Source organism: Pristis pectinata, chromosome 6 (genome assembly GCF_009764475.1).
Source record: "Pristis pectinata isolate sPriPec2 chromosome 6, sPriPec2.1.pri, whole genome shotgun sequence".
Classification (NCBI taxonomy): domain Eukaryota; kingdom Metazoa; phylum Chordata; class Chondrichthyes; order Rhinopristiformes; family Pristidae; genus Pristis; species Pristis pectinata.
In genome coordinates this window covers 98,469,450-98,491,586 of record NC_067410.1, presented here as the reverse complement: position 1 = coordinate 98,491,586, position 22,137 = coordinate 98,469,450, and the positions used below count along the sequence as shown (strand labels likewise).

The 22,137-nt window shown below is 37.6% G+C and overlaps 1 protein-coding gene across 1 annotated transcript in view; it reads right to left on the bottom strand.

Moving 5' to 3' along the window:
* Nucleotides 1-22,137, bottom strand: part of trip12 (thyroid hormone receptor interactor 12) — a 107,638-nt gene that overhangs the window by 53,497 nt on the left and 32,004 nt on the right. The window contains 13 exon segments of the mRNA XM_052017189.1: nt 3,207-3,275; nt 5,889-6,050; nt 7,345-7,437; nt 8,946-9,041; nt 9,127-9,162; nt 10,002-10,153; nt 10,876-10,971; nt 12,101-12,184; nt 13,243-13,376; nt 18,533-18,638; nt 19,477-20,279; nt 21,410-21,517; nt 21,991-22,137. Of these exon segments, the coding sequence (XP_051873149.1) occupies nt 3,207-3,275; nt 5,889-6,050; nt 7,345-7,437; nt 8,946-9,041; nt 9,127-9,162; nt 10,002-10,153; nt 10,876-10,971; nt 12,101-12,184; nt 13,243-13,376; nt 18,533-18,638; nt 19,477-20,279; nt 21,410-21,517; nt 21,991-22,088 (2,037 nt within the window). The 5' untranslated portion in view covers nt 22,089-22,137.

Sequence of the window (22,137 nt, the reverse complement as noted above, 5' to 3'; positions counted from 1 at the left end):
TTCTACATGGAGGAGCTCAGAGGAAGTGACAAAACAGTGCTTCTATCTCGTCTAAGGCTCATTCTCCAAAATTTGTATTCCACTTCTCTTCTAATATCGACAATAGAAAGGAAATCAAAGTCTTTCAGAAAAATATCCAAATAGTAGTGATGACATCAAGCTTCAATTTAGACAACAATACTCTCTCCTGGATCTTTAATGCAGACTAGTTCTAGTTTTTTCATCAATTTCAAAAAAAATATTAAAGCTAAATACCCCTAAATAAAATTAACATTCAACCTCACTACCCTGGAATAAACTAATTGAATATATTGATTCGAGTTCATTGCAATTGATTTTTTTTTTGAGAAGATTAAATTTAGTTTCTGGAGTTCCGAAAAACACAGTTAAAGCTTCGAACCCAAAGACCTTCGGCATATCCAGAAGGCATGTGTGATGTGGACTAAACTGAGACAGTACAAATATTGTTGCCAAAAATATCATTTGGAACTATTTTAGTTATGCAACTAAAAAGCAAAAAAGATATAGCAGAATTCTACAAGAATCACACAACACATTAAAACTGGAAGAGTAACTTAAGTACTGACTACAATTACAAAATACTTTGCTTTTACAGCAGTTGTGGATAAAAAAAAATTTTCTGCAGCATTATTGCCAGAATTTTTTGTAGCTTTGATATGCAGGCTTTATTTCAATTCATTGCTCAACATGGAGTTCAACTGGTAAATGAACAAAATGCAAACTCTGCAAAGCTTTTTCTTTTGAAGTCTTTATATTTTTCCCATATTGCAATTAATCTAAACAGTAAAGGATCATACAAGGTTCTGTTCAACAAATGAGGTTTGAGAGGATGTGTCATATTAAAGTTTGCCAGTACATTCCACCAAGTCTGAGCCAACCTTTTACCATTATTTCAACCTGGACAACAGTTCCCCCACCTCCACCTTTCCTTCTCCCTTAATTCTGATGCAGGGTCTCAACCTGAAACATCAACGTACACCTTTTGCCTCCACAAATGCAGCTTGACCTGCCTAGTTCTTCCAGAGTTCTATTTTTTTTTAAATAAGAGTTCACCAATTTTAGTTTAGAAGGATAAATGAAATGTAATATCCAACTTCACCTTAAGGTTTTATGTCATAACAACTCTCCCTCCCATTCCCACACTGACCTCTGCCTTCTCCATTGCCACAGAGACTAAATACAAATTGGAGAACAAGACCTCATATTCCTCTTGGGTAGCTTACACCCAATTGAATGAACATTGAATTTTCTAATTTTGGGTAACTCACACCCATGTTCTCTGATATACTCACCCGCCCACCTCATTCTCTTTTCCCTTTGTTCATCTCTCCCATTACCCTCCCCAGAACTGGCTCCAACTGCCCATCATTCCCTTCCCATCTGGTTCCATTTATCACCTACCTGCTGCTATCCTTCATGCTGCTATACACCATCAATCTTTCCTTTTCCCTTAATTCTGATGCAGGGTCTCAACCTAAAACATCAACTTACACCCTTTGCCTCCACAAGTGCAGCTTGACCTGCTGAGTTCTTCCAGTGTTCTATTTTTTTTTAAATAAGAGTTCACCAATTTTAGTTTAGAAGGATAAAATTCAAATATTTACCAATTAAATCAGAGTCATAGAGCAATACAGCACGGATACTGGCCCTTCTGCCCAACAAGTCCATGCCGACCCCCCATGGTGCCCACAGATCTACTCCCAATTTCCTGCACTCGGCCCATATCCCTCCAAGCCCTGCCCCTCCATGTACATATCCAAGTGCTTCTTAAATGATACTACTGTACTTGTCTCAACCACTTCCTCTGGCAGCTTGTTCCAATATACTCACCACCCTCTGTGTAAAAAAAAGTTGCCCAAGTCACTTTTAAATCTTTCCCCTCTCACCCTAAATCTATGACCCCTAGTTTCGGACTCCTCTACCCTGGAGAAAAGACTGCTACCATCCACCTTATCTATGCCCCTCATGATTTTATAAACCCCTCATTCTCCTACACTCCAAGGAATAAAGATCTAGCCTGGCCAACCTCTCCCTGTAACTCAGGCTCTCTAGGCCTGGCAACATCCTTGTAAATCTTCTCTGCACTCTTTCCAGTTTACCCATGTCTTTCCATGTGGGTACACAGTACTCCAATTGCAGCCTCACCAATGACTTGTACAACTCCAACATAATGTCCAAGCTCTGATACTCAATGCCCTGACTGAAGGCCAGCGTGCTAAACACCACCTTCACCACCCTGTCTACCTGTGATGCCTCTTTCAACGAACTATGCACTTGTACTCCTGGATCCCTCTGTTCCAATACACTCCCTAGTCCCCTACCATTCCCATACTAGGGTGGGACTTGTACATGTAGTACAAGTCCCACCCTCGTATGACTTTCCAAAATACATCACTTCACATTCATCTGTATTGAAATCCATTTGCCACTCCTTGGCTCACTTCCCTAACTGTTCAAGATCTCTCTGAAATCAACATTAACCTTCTTCCCTATCAACAACATCCGCAAACTTAGTGTCATCCGCAAACTTACTGATCAAGCCTTGCATATTCGCATTCAAATCACTTATACAAATAACAAATATGAAGGATCCCAACACCGTCCCCTGCAGCACACCACTAGTCACCGACCTCCATTCTGAGAAACAACCTTCAACCACCATCCTCTGCTTCCTACCTCCAAGCCAATTTTGAATCCACCTAAATAGGTATCCCTGGATTCCGTGGGACCTAACCTTCCAGAACAGCCTACCATGTGGGACCTTGTCTATCCAAACACTGTTTGGATAGACAGAGTCTCTACCACCCTTCAATGTCATCACTGATCCTCCACTACAAACATATATTGGCATAGACATCATGTGCTAAAGGGCCTGTTCCTGTGCTGTACTGTTTTACGTTCAAATTTCACAATTTAAGTGGTTCCAATGAAGACTCTCAGGCTATTTAGCAAGTTTTGCTACTCCCAGTTCCATATGAAGTTAAAAATATAATTTGTACTTGAACCGTCAACTCCATGTACTACAATAACACTCATTAGTAAATTATGCTGTAGATAGCCTAACAGTTTTTCTTACCTATTGAATCTTTCTCACTCAAAGCTGAAAAGTTTATGACAGCTTACGATCCTTAAAGCATTATTTAAAATAACATTCCCCATAAAATGTCACATGCAAGATGTCTTACTTCTTCATGCTGGAAGTTGTCCACCAGTCGAGCAAAACACAGACAAGTACTTTCAACAGATTTCTTGTCCTAATCAAAAACAATAAGTTTCTTTTTAATTTTTTATTTACATCAGGTGATGAGTTATCTTTCAGTTTAGTTACAAAACTTTGACTCAGAGGATTTAAGTCCTTAAAGGATCACAATTTCAAAAAGGAAATTAGAAAAAGTGAGATACCTAATAAAGCTTTCATTTCAATTTCACACTGTACCCATACTAATTCTTCATTCACTCAGGAGGCAGGGCTTAAGGGCAATCCCCAATTGTCCTTGAGAATACAATGGTAAAATACAGACCTCTTTTGCAAAAGGAGTGTTCCACAGTGTTGGGAAATCAATTAGAGGGTTCTGATACAGCAGCGGTATTGCCACAAAATCCTGGTGTGCTACTTTGCCTGTATTCCCATCTTTGATTTTCCATTTGACCAATGCTGCAGGTGGTGCTAAAGTAACAGCTTTGAGAAATTGCTGCAATACATCTGTAGATTTACTGGAGCAACAATCCACTAATGGTGGAGGGAGTCAACATTAAAGATGAAGTAGGATAGAGTGACAAACAAATGGACTGCTTTGTCCAAGATGTCAAATTTCTTGGAGTTTCACTCATTCAAGCAAATTAAGAGTACCATTTGTAAATGCTGGAAAGGGGAGCCAGAAGGAAGAACCACTCACCTAGGGCGTGACTTATTCTTGTTGCCACAGTACTTAGAAGGCTAGTTCAGAATCTGAAGACAAGCCTTTCAAGGGTGAGGTATAGAAACATTTCTACATGCAAGTGGTAGAAAATTGCAAATAGTTGCATCTGTGAAGCATGATTCTTTGAGTGCGAGGATGCTCAGCTGTAGCTCAACTCGTGATGGGGTGGGGTGAAGTGGGCAACCTACCCAGTTTTGGCATGAATCTCTAATTTCTGAGGATCATCTCTGCTGAGTGTGCCTTTGAGATGTGTATGGCCAAGATAATGCCAGATTATCAGTCTGATTTTATTTTACTGCCATAATAACTTAGAATAACTGAGTGGACTGCTATGCTAGTTATACATTCAGTTCAGAGCCAACCAAGTTCCTGTAGATATGGTGTCAAATTAACGTGACAGTGGGGAAGAAATTTCTTGTTAAAATGGAACAAGTAAAAAAAAGTGTTTCTCCTCCCCCCCACCCCCCAATGGTAACCTGGTGGTTATGTTGTCACTAGTACTGTTAATTTTGTCCATTAGATTGAGTTTAGTCTTCTGCCTACCTTTTTCAAAAGAACAGTTAACTTTGAAGAGGGAGAATAAAGTTACTTTTATTTGTGTATATTTAACACAAGTGGGTTGTACTATGACCTCAAGAAACTGGCAGATCATTCATGTTGGATTTGTAACATTCTCTATTAGAAATTACCAAAATTGCTCTAGGGATACAATTAAGGCTTTTTTTTGTTTCTTAGATGGAATTGTTTACCGAAACTGGCTGCTGAAACAAAATACATAATGTAAAAGGAAACTTGCCAAAATTTTTAAAATACATAGTAGGCTAGATAGTCAGCTGTGGAGCGAGCACTGGTCAACCAACTTCCTGACAACTGCCTATTGCATGAATTGACCAGCAAACTGAACGGGGATATCTACTTTACTGAATGCTATAACTTTAGAAATTGTTGTAGCATAAATAGTTTTCACTCGTCAAAATTAGCCAGTAGAGTTTATTTAAGAGTTCATAACTCTACATGTCAAGATATTTATTCTTTCCATAAAGATTGTTCCCCAAAGTGCCTCCAAACCACAGCACTTTTCAGCATAATGACAAGTGAAATAATTAATTACCTAACTAATCCTGAAAGGAAAACTAGGGGAATAATACCCCATTATATTCGGTGGATAAAAAACAGAAAATCTATTAGTTTAGATATGTTGCTTTTAGTGGCCTTAAAGGGTTCTTGCACCATTATCTTGCCAAAACTTGCCAAGATAGAGCTAAATATCAAAGTATGAGAGTTCTAAGATGGAACACATCATAAAAGAATGAATTGCAGAATAAGAAAAAAGGTGCTGTTAAAATCTATTTTAAAGTTTCATACAGTAAATGTTAGAGGAAAGCACTTGTTTTCCACCAGATGAGATGTTGCAGCAGCCCTTAGGGACTTTCATGTTTGCATGAACCAATTTGGAAGTTGTAGCAAATGGCTTGAGATTTATATTATGAATAGAATTGAGTTTATAATCAATGAACTTGAAAAAAATCCTGCTTTACAGCCTAAATTTTGGAAGATTAATTGATTTGTGCTCTCTGATGCAACTTGCAGCTGGTTGTTCTCCAAACCATGTGAACTTTAAGGCCACTAAAAGTAACATATTGACACAAAATCCAAAATGCTCCAGGTTCTGACTGGAAGCAATATTCTGGAAGGAGTAGGAGTCAAAAAGTAATTGGCAGGAGTGGGGAGGTAGGACGGGAAGGACATCTAAACCACTCGAAAGATATCCATCAGGAGAATATTAATTTCCTACAGCTATTGGCCATATTAAGTATCAAGTTACTGGCTTATAAAGCAAAAATTAGCTTGGTTTTATACATTACTCTTTGTACTTCAAATTTACAAAAATTCTATAGTATTGTTATGTTTTATCTGTCATCACTAATAGAAAATGTCTCTCCGTACCTGATGAGTCAGTCTCTGGGTTAACAAAGGCAATGAATCAGCAACAAAGTGAAATTCATCAGGAGTAATACTTTGACAACAGTTTGCTGCAATTGCCAAAGCATTTCGCTGTGCATTGATGCTGAAGAACTCCAAGTACAGCAAGCAATCAGCCAATCCTCCCTTTAAAACAGATAAAAAGTATTATGTTGGGAAAAGGTCAGGAGAGGAGCAGAAGATCATTCACACAGCAAACTCTGAAAATGTATCTATTCTAGATAAATTCTTGATATTGCTGAAAGACAAACAGGTCAAGAGATAAGATGGAAGTTCTTAAATGATTGCAAGCGGTGTATTCAATCTAGCTGTACAGATTAATTCAAATAGTCAAGTTGATGTGCCCAAATATCATTCCCGAAATACAAAAAATTGCTGCCATTTTCTTTAATTTCAGTAATTGTATTTTAAAATACCAAAATATTGCAGTTAAGGAGTTGTTTCTGTCCTTTAAATGCCCCATAGGAAATGCACATTTCCTGGTACACAGTAGTTTCTTTATCCCCCCCTTGGCAAGTACAGACTACTGCAGGTTGAAAACTTAATAAGGTAATTAAGGGGAATTCCAAGATTTTCCTTTGATTTGGGTGCAGCTTTTTATCACCATGATTATTTGGCTCAGTTAATTATCAATAGTTGGTCAATTATTGATGAGAAAAAACTGTGATTGCCCTGACAACATTTTGTTTTATTAGAGATAGATATCTTTATTAGTCACATGTACATCGAAACACACAGTGAAATGCATCTTTTGTGTAGTGTTCTGGGGGCAGCCCAGAAGTGTCACCACCATAGCATGCCCATGACTGCCTAACCCATACGTCTTTGGAACGTGGGAGGAAACTGGAGCACCTAGAGGAAACCCACACAGACACAGGGAGAACATACAAACTCCTTACAGAGTGGCCAGAATTGAACTTGGGTCACTGCTGCTGTAATGGCATTACACTGACTGCTTCACTACTGTGCCTGCCCATATTGAATTTTTCAATTGAATTTTACAAAAATTGAAGCCTTCTAACATCCAGTGGGGTTTCCACACAGGTATAAAAGGCTCAAGCTCAGTTTGACTTTTGATCCACTGACTAAAGCATTCTTCAGCTGCCCAATCTTAAAAGGTAGTGTCTATTCAAAATGGGGGAAAGATGCATAAGAAAAATCGGCTGTGGATACAAATCTTGACATTCATCGGTTTCCCAAGTTGGCCTTTTCCCCCTCAAATTTTCATGAGAGAACACAAAATTTAATGTTCCTCCCCTGCAGATCTTTACCTGCTTATAAGTTTTGGCCAGGCCAAGAAATACTAGCCCTACGTCTACAGCCAAGCATCATTATTACCCTCAAGGGATAAAAAGTCATTCAAGGAATTAAGTAATAATATCTTCCTCAGCGTACCAAAGACAATTATACCAGTACTTACAGCTTGTAGGATGGCTTTACTATGCCTTCGTGATAACATTTCCAGAGCAGTCAAAGCTTGCTCAGCTACATCAATGCACTGAATGACTTGCAGCTAGAAAAGGATGGAAGTTACTTTCACAAAATGTTTCATAAGATGCATTTTCCACAGACAGATCAGAGTTACCAAATATTTTTATACTTTAAACCTTAGTTGGTCTTTAAATGTGCTCTGCAGAAAATTAAAACATGAACCAAAACAATGATTACTTAGATCATTAGTAAAACACTCTTGAACTGATACTTCCTTTGTACCTCTCAGTTTAATTTGAACAAAATGGTGGGGAAGGGCAGGGGTGAAGAAGAGAAAGTTAATCACAGGAGCCATTAAGAGACCATGCCATAAAAGCTCTGCTTTAAATACATTCTATTTTAGATCAGGTTTTCTGAAAATGTTCACAACTTTGCTAATACCAAATAAAGCAAATTATGAACAAATTGATTTTTACTAGACCGAAAGCAAAACATTGCTGGAAATCTGAAATAAGAAAAATTGCTGAGAAATTTGGTAAAGCTGCATCTGTGGAGATAAGAACCAAATATTTTAGGTCAATAACACATTTCTGATTCCCAATGTTCTGTTGAAAGGGCGATGGCATGAAATGTTAAACATTTCTTGACAGATGCAGCCTATTCTGCTATGCATTTCCAGCATTGTATTTATTTCACTTTAATCAAAAGTCAATGGGGCTCGTGGTTAATCATCAAGAGCAAGAAACTAATTGTAATCAAAAGAATGAAAAGGTATACAGATCACGTAACAGAGGAAGTATCATTGCATTTAAAAAAAATCCTTGGAATTGGGCAACATAAACAAGATCAGATACAGCAATCTATGTTTATAAAAATCTTCAAAATAAAATGCATTGAGATACTTCACAGGAAAATTGAATATGATTTAACTCCAATGCAAGGAGTTTCTTAAAATCAGAGAGGTAAAGGAAATTCCAGTGCTTTGTCAATTGAAAGCATAATAGTAGGTTAAAGAAACCAAAGACAGTCAAGGGGCAATAATTGGAAGAACGGAATTTGAAATAAAATGCCATTTTGTTGCAAAATAAAATGTCAGCACTGTATTTTGTGCAGTTTTGCTGCTGTAAAGTGGAAACTCTTGGTGTTTTAGAAATCAGCTAGAGCTGATAAAGGTGCATAACATTTCATAGAAGGACGATTGAGGCAATTTAATTACAAATGTTAAAATTTGTCATTAGCAAAACTGGTCTAGGGAAAGTTGTAATAAAGGTCTTGAAAACGTAGTTATAGGAAAGGGCATGGGAAAGCAAGGTCAGGAGCATCATTTGTTCAAAATATTCATAACATAATACTCAGTTTTTTGCCAAAAGGGAAACAAAACCATTTGGATTCCCAGATTAAAAATTACTGAAGTCACAACTGTTAAACCTTAGTCAGCACTCAAGGCCTTAACTAAACAGCATTAATACAGAAATATATTTTCCTGTTATTACCAATCGGATATCATTTTGACAAGTACAAGAAATGAAAGGTAACAAAAAGAGACTGATGATGATTGTGACATCTTTGCAATTGATTAATTTATCTCACCTTTTCCAAAAAGACAGGAATTGCATCAACAACCACAGCCGATGACCTGGGCAGAGCTTCCATCATGTAAGTCAATGCTCTGCAAGCGTGGTTCATCTATCATTTTAAAAAAGGCAAACCATTTTAATAAATGAATAATCTTGGAAATATTTCATCAACTATTCTCATGTTAAATACTTACAATGTCGAAGTTGTGCTCCATCTGCAACAAAGTTATCTATAAAGAAATAAGGAAAGTTATTAATGATAGCTGATGTAAATATTTCAAGGGTCAAGGGCACACAAAAGATTAGAAACTGAATGAGATAGCGTATATAGGAACAGTAAAAGCATTAAGCTATTTAATAAGACTGCTCCAGCATTCAATGATACAACCCAACTCTATATCAGTTAACAGCTTTGGTTTACAAAAACCCCTAAATTTACAATTAGCCTTCCAAATTTTGTCTGCAGGGAGCATTTCTATCCTATCAACCTGCATTCTCTCCATATAGAAATGTTCCCTTTCATGAAGCAAATCTATTTCTGGTCAAAGTTTAGAAGATTTGCCATCCAAACCAAGTCACTTACAAAATACAACTGCTGCAATTGCTTCACTTTTTGTGTCTCAACTATGCTTAGAAACATTCTCCCATACTTGTGGGTTTCCATCCCTTATGTCAAGCCCAGAGTTTGTCATGCTGTTCAGAGCTCGGACATCAGCAACACATTAGTTGTTCAGAGTCAATTCAGTATTATATCAGCAGTTTGGTCTTTATGTAAATTCAGGCTGATGAAAACAAAGTTCAAATTGGGGTTACAATTTAACATGGATACATAAGAAAGTTACTCCTCTGCATAACAAGAATGCCAAGAACTTAACCACATCCATTGGTTTTGGACTCAAGGTGATATTCCACATGTGCCCTGAACTCAAACTGGACAACCCTTCCTGGAACTCAAGAGCCAATACTTATTTTTAAGTAGAACGCTATGGAAATGAAAATAACGTGGTATACCAGCTTTTGAGTGTAAATAATTTTTTTTAAAAAACAGACATTTCTTTAGGATTCCTACCAAAGCTGGGACAACACTCTTCACTGGAAATCCTCCCAGGGTTTCTTCATTACCCATCACCAATAACTGGCACATTTCGATAACTGCTTGAAGTTGCTGACTCTCATCTCCAGTAGCTTGTAGACCCTGCAGAAGCTGCTGTGCCTTTGAACCTTAAAAATAAAATGAATTTCAACTGCATCCGTGTAACTGAGTTACTATCACAGCTGCATGTCTTAAGATCATATCTGACAATACTGCAGGTTAGCTATGCTGAGAATACAAAAAGAATGAGTAATATCGACAATAGTAAAATTCATCCAACTGCCCAGATTGAAATAAAACTACAAGTCCACACCATACCAATGTGCACCACAGTCAGTACAAAACACTTTGCATCACTTTTGTCCTGTGTCCAGACTGATGGCATGACAAAATACTTAGGTGAAAAGCTTCACATTGAAAACTGCTAATGCCAATTCCAAAATGTAAATTCACAAAAGGAAAACTGTAAAAAGACTTTAGTAATCTGTAAAATATGTACAATTTTTGGACAAGTAGCTGGTGTGTAAATTGGATGGTGCTAAAATAAGAAATTACATCAGCAAGAATAGGACATTCTTCAACTGAACACCATGGTACGTTGTTAGAGCAAACTACAATTTTCCCCAGCATCGGGTTCACGCAGTAATTAACCCAAAAGTAATTGAGGCAGAGACTCGACATTCAAAAAGGACAAAGTTATTTTTTCCTGTACAAACATCAAAAGTTGCAAAATCAAGGATGGATATCTTACACATTGCTGTTGACTCAAAAATACAACTTTTTTTGAAATCTAACTGACAAATTTCAAGTAAAATTATTCTATGAATTAAATATCCACATCATTACTCACTTGCTCCGCTTCCAATTGTCCTATGAAAAAGTTGGGACATTCGTGGACCAAGAGGACCAAAAAGGTGGGGTGGAAGGCCACGTGCCTCCAATAAAGCTGGAAGACAAGGACAAGCTTTGGTTTGGTGAAGTATTTTCAAGTACAATAGTGTTCAGTTCACTGGGAACTCTAGGACTTTTTTTTTTTAAAAAGTGTATAGTTCAGCAAGTTTAAGAGTAAGCCCACAAATTTGTGGGAACAAGTCCCTGCAATAAATAGATCACGCAAAATGGACGGTAGATACACTGCACTTGTCAAATAGTGCAAAATAATTCCCACCTGCTTTCCACATAGATATCAACACAATCAACACCAGCCCAAGATTGTATTACATACACCAAAGCTGAAACTATTTCAACTTCGGGGGAGGAAACTGTGTGAGAAAACAAAAAGTGAAGCTTAAAGAAAACAGAATAGTCAATAGATGGGGAAAAGAAGGAGGGTCAATTTCTATTCAACATTTATAAACTTCACTGTTGACCTCTCTAAAGAGAATAATAGTCTTCTCCACAAAAATCTCTAAATCTGTAAAGCACATCAACCAACTTCCTGCCCCAAGACCTGGTGTGATAAAATGCTCTGCAGAGACACATTTTACTATTTTCCACTGTAAGAGGAATAAAATTATGTAATAGCAATTATACTCTTTGATCTGTGTCCCATTTGATGGTGATACAAGTTAGCTAAACTACCAAGTGTGAAGATCACGCCCCCAGATAAAATCGGCACTATGATTTCTGATTTTTGTTCCCAATAAAATTGAATAAAAAAAACTCAATGTCAGTTTAATATCCAGATGGCAAATTTGAAAATATCTTTCATCATGTCCAAGCTTTAGGTTTTGTGACGCTTCAAAACCAAACTCAGAAACAGTTGACTTCAGATCAATGCAGATACACTTTGATTTTAAAGTGCCAAATCCAGATAAGCTGGATATTATATAATAAACCTTCTCTTTCATCCCGATGCCTTTCCCATTATGGGCTCATATCCTATTCTCACGCACAGCAATTGCATTTCAAAAATATTCCAAACTGAACCATTTGGACAAAGCACCTCCAACGAAGAATGTGAAGGGCATTTTCTCCTCCTAAAATGTATTAAGATATGGCATCTTCTGGCTTCACACAAGTGAATTCATACAGTGCAGAGCTTTATTAACACATTATGCCGAAAGATTTCTTACCTTGTAGTCGCCCCATCTCTGAATCATCAGACTCACTCTCTCCAGAGGTTGGCATTCCAACAGCTCCAGCCACAGAACTAGAAGCTGCAATGAATAAAACAGTCACCACATTATGCTGTTAAAACCTTCATTGGAGGCTCCATTAAAATACTTAAGAGGATGCAGATAAGTTACACGTGGACAACAACAATCTATTCCATTTTTTCCTCAGGTTGAGTTTGACCCTGACTGGATATAATTATATAATAATAATTATTCAAATTTTAAAATAAATTTTAATCACCAAGTACTCTTATAAATCATTACCATAAAATCCTGGTGATAGACTGAACATTCTAACAAATACTACTGTAAACTGTGATGGCAATCATCTTCCACAACAGGAATTAACCTCAAAATGAATTACTCTGATAAATGTCATCTGCACGTTAGTTTATGATCCTTATAAACAGCTCTTCAAAATTAACAATCTAATTACTCAAGAGAATTAAAACAGAAGAACTTCATTAATAAAAGGGTGCAACTTTTGTTTAAAAGAACTACATGGACCAAAATCTGAATATTCTGGCACTCCCCAAAGACTTCATTAAAGCCGATTTTAACATGCAAATATCAGAGTGAAAAAAAGCAACCATTTTACAGAATCCCAACGTGGGAATCATAAACCTGATTAAGATTTACACTGGCTCCGGGTGCATTATGTCTGGGTAATGAACAAAGACTTTCAAGTTCCAAAAGGTCCAAAGACTTACAATGGACCAAGATTCAAGATATCCACCGGAAGACTGCAGACTGATTGGTACTCGGGTTACATGCACACACATCCCACTTCAGTCAAAAATTTTCAGGTGCCTAAAACCTCAAACTCATTTAGCAACCCAGTCTGAAAATCATGCTCAAAAGCTTCAAAGGAACGGCCACAACATGCTAATGTTAAACATTTACAAGTAAAACCAGGTATAACTGTTGAGACTAACATTTTGTACTGAAGAAAACCATGGATCAACCTGAATATTCCACAATGAGCACGGGCTTTCAAATATTTAATCTGGAAGAAATGAGAACAGTTTCTCTTCCATAGCAAGACCAATTCAGGTTCATTCAGGTCAATACTTCTAGCCAATAAAGAATTGCTTTCTTACCTGATGCTCCTTGAGGTACATCTTCTGTGCGTGCAGAAGAATTTGCTCCATCCTGGTTGTTGTCAGGATCTGCCATCTTCTCCTGTCGGCGAGCCTCAGATGCTCCTCTTTTGCCTAGGCCAGAGCCTCGCCGACTATTTGAGTGTGGGAGAGAGAAAATTAAGTGGGTTAAATTCTAAACAGCAAATCTCTCAGGGGTTAACATGGTTGAGTGCAAATTTAGAACAATGTAGATTTAATAATTCCAATGCCTTAAAGGGAAATTGATAGCACTGTAAAGCACAGCAGACCAACCTCTTAGCAATACTCATTGAGATAAAAAAATATGGACTTCCCTTCTCAACTTTGAATGCTCCAGAATTCTTTTCAGCCAAAGCAGCTTTTTCTTTTAAGTCTAATTACCACTGTAGTGTGCAAAATGCCACATTTCCTACACATCATGCCTCTGCAGTGATAATGACCAGATTAATGTTTTCAAGTTGTTGTTGGTCGGTCGAGGAGTAAATATTGACAAGAGGCAAGTCAGAGTCATTGCATCATTTCCTGTGCTTTTCAAAATGTTGGCTTGGGATCTTCACCTAAAGTTTCATCCTCAATTTCACATTTCAATCGAAAGACAACACCCAAAACAGTACCCCATTTTGTTCATGTGTGACTGTGAATGTTTGAACCATGAAGTTGCTGCTTTGGATACAATAGTGCTCCTAATTATGTGTGAACCCAAGTCGAAGAGGTGCAGGCCTGCCATTGGAGGCTAGTAAATGAAAGTCTAGAAATTACAGAAGGTAGATATCTGAAACTAAACAGAAAATGCACGATACATTCAACAGGTCAGGTAGCATCAAAATGATAAAGGGTCTTCAAGCAAGTGCTGCCTAACCTGATATTTCTAGCATTTTGTTATAAATGGAAACCAACATTCTTCCAGCTTTTCTATAAATAACCCATAGATCAATGCTATTTTCCAGCAGGAAACAAGATAACTTCTCCAATAAAATTACTATTTTAGCTCTTTCAATTTCTGTCCAGTCAATGGCTTGTAAGCCATAATTCTGCATTCCTGCACCAAACTCCCTCAATTTATCGATTGGATTGTTACTATGGGAATGTAACCATTGAACAATGCGAAATCTAATATGGGACTATAGATTGCTCCATAGTTTGAAGTGTACTGTTTCCACTTTTTGTGCTGCTCCTACATTTTTCCAAGATCAAGACTGCCCATAATTCTTTTCCACATTTTCCCATTTTTGTTGATTCTATTTGTATCCAAAGCAACACTATCTTGTTTTTAATGACACACATAACTGAGCATCCACAGCTACCAGCATTAAATATTCCACTTGAGTACCTGGCAGTCCAAAAATTACAATCTCAAGATTAATTTGGTGTTCATAAATAAACACGGTCATGTTGCTAAGTATATATCAGCAGTTTCAGTTCTGTTGTAGTTTGCCAACTTCATCCATGTGTGTATACAACAGGAAACATTTTAGAGTTTCAAGTGTAAATTACATCTGATACAAATTGCATCTCTGCAGTACTGTGCTATGCAAAAACAAATATTTGACGCAAACAGGAACGCAGCCTTCTTTTCTGATTGGCAGATGTTAGACGAAGCTCAACATTAAACTTTTTCTTTTGGGTGCCAATAGACATTTTAAAAGATTCTGAAAAATTTTCTTATTCAAACCAATATGCTAGTTGTCACTTTCAATAATTTGGAAATGTTTCTTGGGTGGTAGATTGAAATTTAATATGATAAAGTTTACCAGTAACTTGTGAGATAAGCCCATCTTCATCTGTATTAATCAAACCTTGATCAAATCAGGGAATTTTATTTTAAGCACTACCCTGGTTCAGAACAGATTTTTGGTTTGAAATGCAAATGAATGGAGGGGAGAAACCTCAAACAATCCATTGAACCCAAAGCTGAAACTTTGTTATACAAACTTTCTAAAAGAATTCTGAAATATTTCATACTGAAAAGGGACCACCCTTTTGGTGACACATCAATCTATCTGCAGACTTATACAAAGGAATTCTCAGTTGCACTTTCTTCCAGCTCAGATCAAGGCTTGTCTGGAAATAAGCAAGCTTCTCATATTTACTGTGGTCCTACCACTGCAATGCATTTTTACCATTTATAGTTAACACTGTACTCCAAATACATTTGATATGACTTTTTACACTTCTTAGAGACCTGGATGTTGGGAGCTATTTCTGTGCCTGGTTCAGATATCGTGGATATGCCAAACAAATCAAGTGAACAAATCAAGGTCATTCATTGATTTATCTTTTCTCCATTCAGTTTATATACTTCACATCATTAAAAAGCATGGAGTTTCAAGTGACTTATCTTCAAGGTCTAAATTTTGTACATTTTTGGTACAATTCCAACATAAATTATTTTGCCATCCTGGATATCACAATGCACTCTGGCAACATAACTCTTCAACAGTGGATGAAAACTTGTATTCATTTCACACAAGGAATCCAAGTACACAACCTTGATTATAAAGTTTCCAACAGATTAAAGTAAAATTATGAACATTTAGTCAGTACGTTTTGCAAGTAAACCTGTAAATACTCAATATCATTTGACTTTTTCCTCCAAAGTGGTTGCCAGTTTACTTGCAACACCATCTAAGAACATAAATTGTAGCAGGCAATTTAGCTCCTTGTTCTTGCTTCAGTATTCCATAAAATTGTGACTGACATTTTACCTTGGCACCACTTTCCTCTACTAAACCAATATCCCCAGATTCATTCAATATTTAAAAATCTGTTGATCTTTGTCTTGAATACTATGAGTGACTAATCCTCCAAAGCCTGCTTAGGTAGAGAATTCTAAAGATCCATTACCCCTGTGGATGAAGAAATTTCACTAGCCAGGGGAAACATCACCTCCTATTTTATCCTGCCAAGCCCCACACAAACTTTGTACATTTCAATGCCATTCATTCTACTAAACTGGATAGTAGAAGTCCAGCCTGCTTAACCTCTCCTCATAAAACAAAACAATCATTTCAGAAATTAATCTATTAAACCTCTGCTGCACTGCCTTGATCGCAACTATATCCCTCCTGAGGAAGGGTAGAAAAAGATACCTAATAAAATGAATTAGAACCAAAATTTTGAAAGTTTTCAGATAGCAGCTACAGAGAGGAAAAGTTATTGTTTGCAGTCAATGTTCTTACATTAGATCTAGAAAACTGATTCATTCTGACAAGTATTGCTGCTTCCAAGCAGTTGTACTAGAGGAAAAGCTTTTGGTGGCTTGCTTGTAAAGTTCTGTGGCAGTTGCTTATTAGTAAAGAGATGATTTTATTTTGAAAATCTGTGGTGATTGAAAGTTTAATTTATTGGTGGGTCAATAAACTGGATGCCACAACTAACATAAATGCAATCATACTTCACAATTCCTGACAGATGGCAAAGGCTAAGTTTTACCATTGCATTTATTCCTTTTTCCCTTTCAATTAGGAATTTAAGTGCTATGACAGACAAGTGAAATCTTCAACAGTGCACAATATCCAATCTGAACATACATCTAACAAAATTCACAGCAGTTTTGAAATTAAGTCTATTTCAATATTGCAGGTCAAAATACTATTTCCCACCAGAGTTTCAGTTCAACACAATCATCCCATCCAAACTCATCAAGCTTCAAGACCTGGGCCCCTGTATCACCTCCTGCAACTGGATACTCTATTTCCTCATTGACAGACCTCAGTGAGGATTGGTTACAACATCTCCTCCTCGATGATCAACACAGGTGCACCTCAAGGCTGCGTGCTTAGCCCCCCTCTCAATACACACGACTATGCGGCTAAGCACAGCTCCAATGCAATCTTCAAATTCGCTGACGACCTGAGTGTTGTTGGACAAATCACAGGTGGCGATGAGTCAGCTTACCAGAGCAAGACAGGACACCTGGTTGAGTGGTGCCATAACAACAACCTCTCGCTCAATGTTAGCAAAACTAAAGAGCTGATTCTTGACTTCAGGAAGGGGAAGTCTACATTGAGCAAGTCTGGTTTAAATTCCTGGGTGTTAACATATCAGATAACCTGCGCTGAGATGCAACCATAAGGAAAGCACGCCAGCGTCTTTTCTTTCTTAGGAGGTTTGGCTTGTTACCAAACACTAACAAACTTCTATAGGTGTACTGTTGAAAGTATCCTGACTGGTTGCATCATGGTCTGGTATAGCAATTTGAATGCACAGAAACGCAAGAAGCTGCAGAGAGTAGTATTGGGCAGAGTCCACATCACTGGCACATCCCTCCCCAGCATCAGTAATATCTACAGGAGGCACTGCTGCAAGAAGGCAACATCCAAAGACCCTCACCATCCGGGCCACGCCATCTTTTCACAGCTACCATCAAGCAGGAGGTACAGAAGCCTTAAATCCCACAGCACCAGGTTCAAGAACAGCAACTTCCCTTCAACCATTCGGTTCTTGAACCAACCAGCAAAACCCTAATCACCACTACAGTTTAACACTATGACCACTCTGCTTTTTTTGTTCTAATTGTTTTTTTTCTTGTAAAAAAAATTGTGTATTATGTTTAACTTGTGTTTTTCCTTGTGAATGCTGCCTATATGATGCTATGTGCCTGTGACACTGCTGCAAGTTTTTCAATGCACCTGTGCATACATGTACTTGTGCACGTGACAATAAACTCTACTTTGAAATAATTTTTTTTGAAATCTGCAAAAGGTAAAGGTTAGTTAATGCTTATGATGCTTTCCTCCCCCTCCTTCTCACCATTCCCACACCTTCAACAGTCCAATTTAACGCATTCAAAATCTCTTCTACACGTCATTTAAATAGATTTTCTGGCCATTAAGGGCTTTTTCTTTGCACTGGGCACGATTAGGCAGACATTATTCAAGATCGAAAATTGTCTCATAACTCAAACTCTACAAGTGTTATTACCAGACCAGTATCTCAAATCTAAAATGTAGACAAATTTGGCCTGAAAACAGCCGAGCAAATAAGTCTGGTAAGCAAATGAATTAATGCAGAATCTCAAATTCATAAGCGCCACTCCAGTGGATAATCCATGGAAAATCTCATTATCAAACCAATTCATATATTTTGGTGGATGTATTTCAGCTCTCAACAAACGTCAATAGAAGCACAACAAATATGCCCATTTTTATTCAATAAACCTGCCTTGAGATTCAAAATTTCAGACATTTTGGGAAATACATCTTAAAAACACCAAGATAATAAGCACTAAAGTAGTTCCAATGTAAACCTTTATTTCTAAAGCATTTACCTGGTACTAGCACAGGAGCCCGTGGTCTTTTGCCGTGTGCTCCGCCTCAAACTGGGGAGCTCTGCTGGTGGCGATTCACTGCGCTTCTTGGTAGACCTTCTCAAGCCTTTAAAAATTTCAACAGTAAAAACAAGGGTACATGTTGATTTCTAATAGCTAAAATTATATTCAAATGGTGGAACATCAAACATACAGTCATTGAAACTTCTGACTTTAAGAAAGGGCTTTTCTTTCTACCACCTTTCAATTTTACTTGTACATGTGCTACTCTAACAGGATAATGATGATACTGAGAGTTGTTTAAGGATGAGCCCTGTGGCACTGTTTTAGAGAAAACTGAACGCCAACTCCCTTTTCCAAACTAAATTCACCAAAACTTGATTTGTAATACAAGGTTGAGGCTCAGGTTAAGTGTTACATTTCAATAGGGAATATTAGCCACACAAGCCAAGGATAAGAACGTAGCTGATTACAGAGGAAAACTCGCTACCTTGGAAAAGGGCCATATTCATTTTTTTTCTATCTAGAAAAGGTCCTGTTGTATTCTCAGAATTACCCTACTTCTCTTCCACCCCCATGTACATTTGAGCAAGGGTTATAGGCTTTAAAAAAATTCTTGAAGGATTTTCTTTCCTGATTATGTAACCGCAATTTATTGGCTAGAGAAAATTACCAGTGGCGTGGCATGGAATAATGTTGCAATTTTGCTTTAAATAAACAAGGGGCACAAACTGCCAAGATTTACATTTGATAGCTGTAACAATATGACTATGGATTAGAACTTGCACAATACATGTTTATTTGCCCCTCACTATTTAAAGTAGTTAGTTAGTTCAGTACCTCATCTAAATAGCGAACAGTTTAATTAATGGAATCCACATCAGTACATTTAAATGCATGTTCCTTAATTTGTATTACATCAAAACACAATTTCAACCACTCACTGGCTAACTTTGCTTGGAGACCTGAAGGCCCTGGTTTTGAAGTCTCCGATTTAGAAGACCCTGGGAGTGACAGTTTTGCTTTTGGCAGGCTAACTTTAGGGCTAAATCGAGCAGCCCACTCAAATTTGGAGGAACTACCAGTTTTGTTCTGTTCCTTTTCCCGACTGCTTCTGCGAGGGCTAGGGCTAGAAGCTGAGCGAGAACGACGAGCTTTATTCTGATCTTTTCCTTGTTTTAGCCTGGCTCCCTGAGGCACAGCAGCAGAGGAGGAAGATGATGTAGAGGCAGAGGAAGAAGAATCAGTGACAGTGCTACACCCAGCTTTGGCTGAGGTCGCTGATTTTGAAGCCAGCTTGGTTGGTTTAGCAGACCTCTCTTCAGCACTGATCGAGTCAGCCAGAGAATCACTTATAGACGCAGCAGGTTCAAGTTTTTTCCTTTTTTGAAAAGGGGAGGCACCAGCAGACCCAGTCTGTTTTCTGCTCTGGGCCTTGCTTGTTGATGCTGCTGGAGCAGTCCTTATCTGATCCTGCACAGGCTTCCTTTTCTTTGGGGACTTAGTTTGCAGCTTGTGTTTTTGTGTTTCAGTAGGATTCTCAGTGGGTTGAAGTGCTTTGGATCTTTTCGCAGAGCAGGTTGAGTTTGAACTGCTGTGATCAGGGCTTGGACCACGTTTCACGCCTCTTAAGCTGCTTTTGGAGTTGTCCCTTTTAGGTTGTCCCGTTTTGGGTCTTTCTGACCTAATTCTATCTTCTTGCTGTGGCACAGATGCGACAGATGAAGAGCTACAGCTCCTGGAATTCCTGAAAATACAAAAATAACCTTTGCCATAGAGAACATTGTACATATAAATATTTAACTTTAAAAACTCACTAACCCATTACTGAGCAGACTATGGACAAAAGCCATAAATTTTTCAAAAACAATTTTGTAATAACTTTACTTCTGATATACAAATGTCAAAATATTGATGTGCATAGAGCTACCAAAACTTGTCAAATGGTTTATCAGAATACAAGCCTAAATTTTAGATCATTCACTCAGGATTAGATCCAAGCCACCTGTACATAGTGTATTTTAGTGTATGCAATCATCCATATTTGCTTTAAGTTGTGGAGATATGAAATGGAATGAAATAACAAGCTTCATTTTTGGAATGGTGGTACGTTGACTTTGACTTCCCAAGTCAATGTGAAACTACACTTGGAAGTGATGGGAGAAACCAAAGCCAAAAATAGAGTTAAATTAAATCTTAAATTTTCTATACAGGCAAGGAAAAATTGAAAATCAGTTCAATTTTGTCATTACTGTGCTGCAATACAGGTGACAAATCGCAAAAAATGTAAACATTGAAGTCCAGCATTCACTGTAGTTTTACCTAGAAAAATACACTGCAACGTTTAGGTAAGAAAAACTACCAAAAGAAGATTCTGGTCATATCATCTGAAAAGCAACATAAGCAGCCAAACCCAGAGCATGACTATTTCCTTTTAGAAGATACTTAAAAATTCCATTAGATTTCTGCAATTGTCTGGAACCTCTTCTCAAGAAACTGCAGGCTGAGAGTTATAGCGATAGTTATACTTGACTATGAAAACTGAAAAAGTTGCAGTTTTAATGTTTAAGTGGCTAATTGTAGTAGAGTGATCATGAAGGGGCATGTTTTATTCAAATCTCCACCTTCCCAATAACTTCTAATCTGAGAATAGTCCAGTTCCACTCCTATCAGAGGCAGTCTTTGTCCTAAACAGAGTAGAGCATCCCATCAGCAAGATTCCAATTTGGAGGAAATTATGAAGGTTGCATTTAATCAGTGCGCAAAGTTTGATAAACCTTCAATTAAAATTATTTGCAAATTTTATACATAAAACATATAATTTCAAACCTACATCAAGCCATGAATATTTATGCTGTAAAATAAAATATTCAATACCTCCGCGACACACGCCCTCTGGATTGACCAGAGGTAGTGTCTGACTGCAATTTTGTTGCTTTAGCAGTTGTCCTACTTGGAATCTGTTTCCTCTCCTCTGACTGTGATCTGTTGCAAAGAATCAAATAATAATTCATCAGCTCCTCAGTTAGCTATTGCAAATACATGACATATTACAGATTTTATAGCCTCATTTAAGAGGAATGTAAAGGTTTTTTATGTCATTTTTACCAATTGGAATTAGAAATTCTGCCTTTGGAATTCATTTGTTCAGTACCAACATTGCTTTAGATATCTATGAAATGGTGCACTTAATATTCAATCTGAGTGAAAGCTTTTAAAGATCCCTGCTTTCTTTACCAATTTACCATTCTCAATTTCATTAACAAAGTATGTTCTGCTGACAGTGCCAATTTAATGTTAAATGTGACAGCTCCATGGGATCATGTCCACTTTAAAACAGAATTGCCAAAAAGACTGCCTGTGACAGGCTGACAGAATTTCCATCTCACCATGGGCTTATCAGAATCTAAAAATGTAAGACAGCAAGTAATGTTTTATTAATAATGTATTTTACTTGCCTTCCTCCTGCTGCTTCGTCTTGTGGCTGGGCCCCGGCAGTGTTCCTTTGTGAACGTCGCAGTGACCCCCCTGTATTGTAATTAGGCCGGCTGGACATTGGCACCTCTCTCCTTAAGGGACATACCCTTTTTAGACACTATCATTCA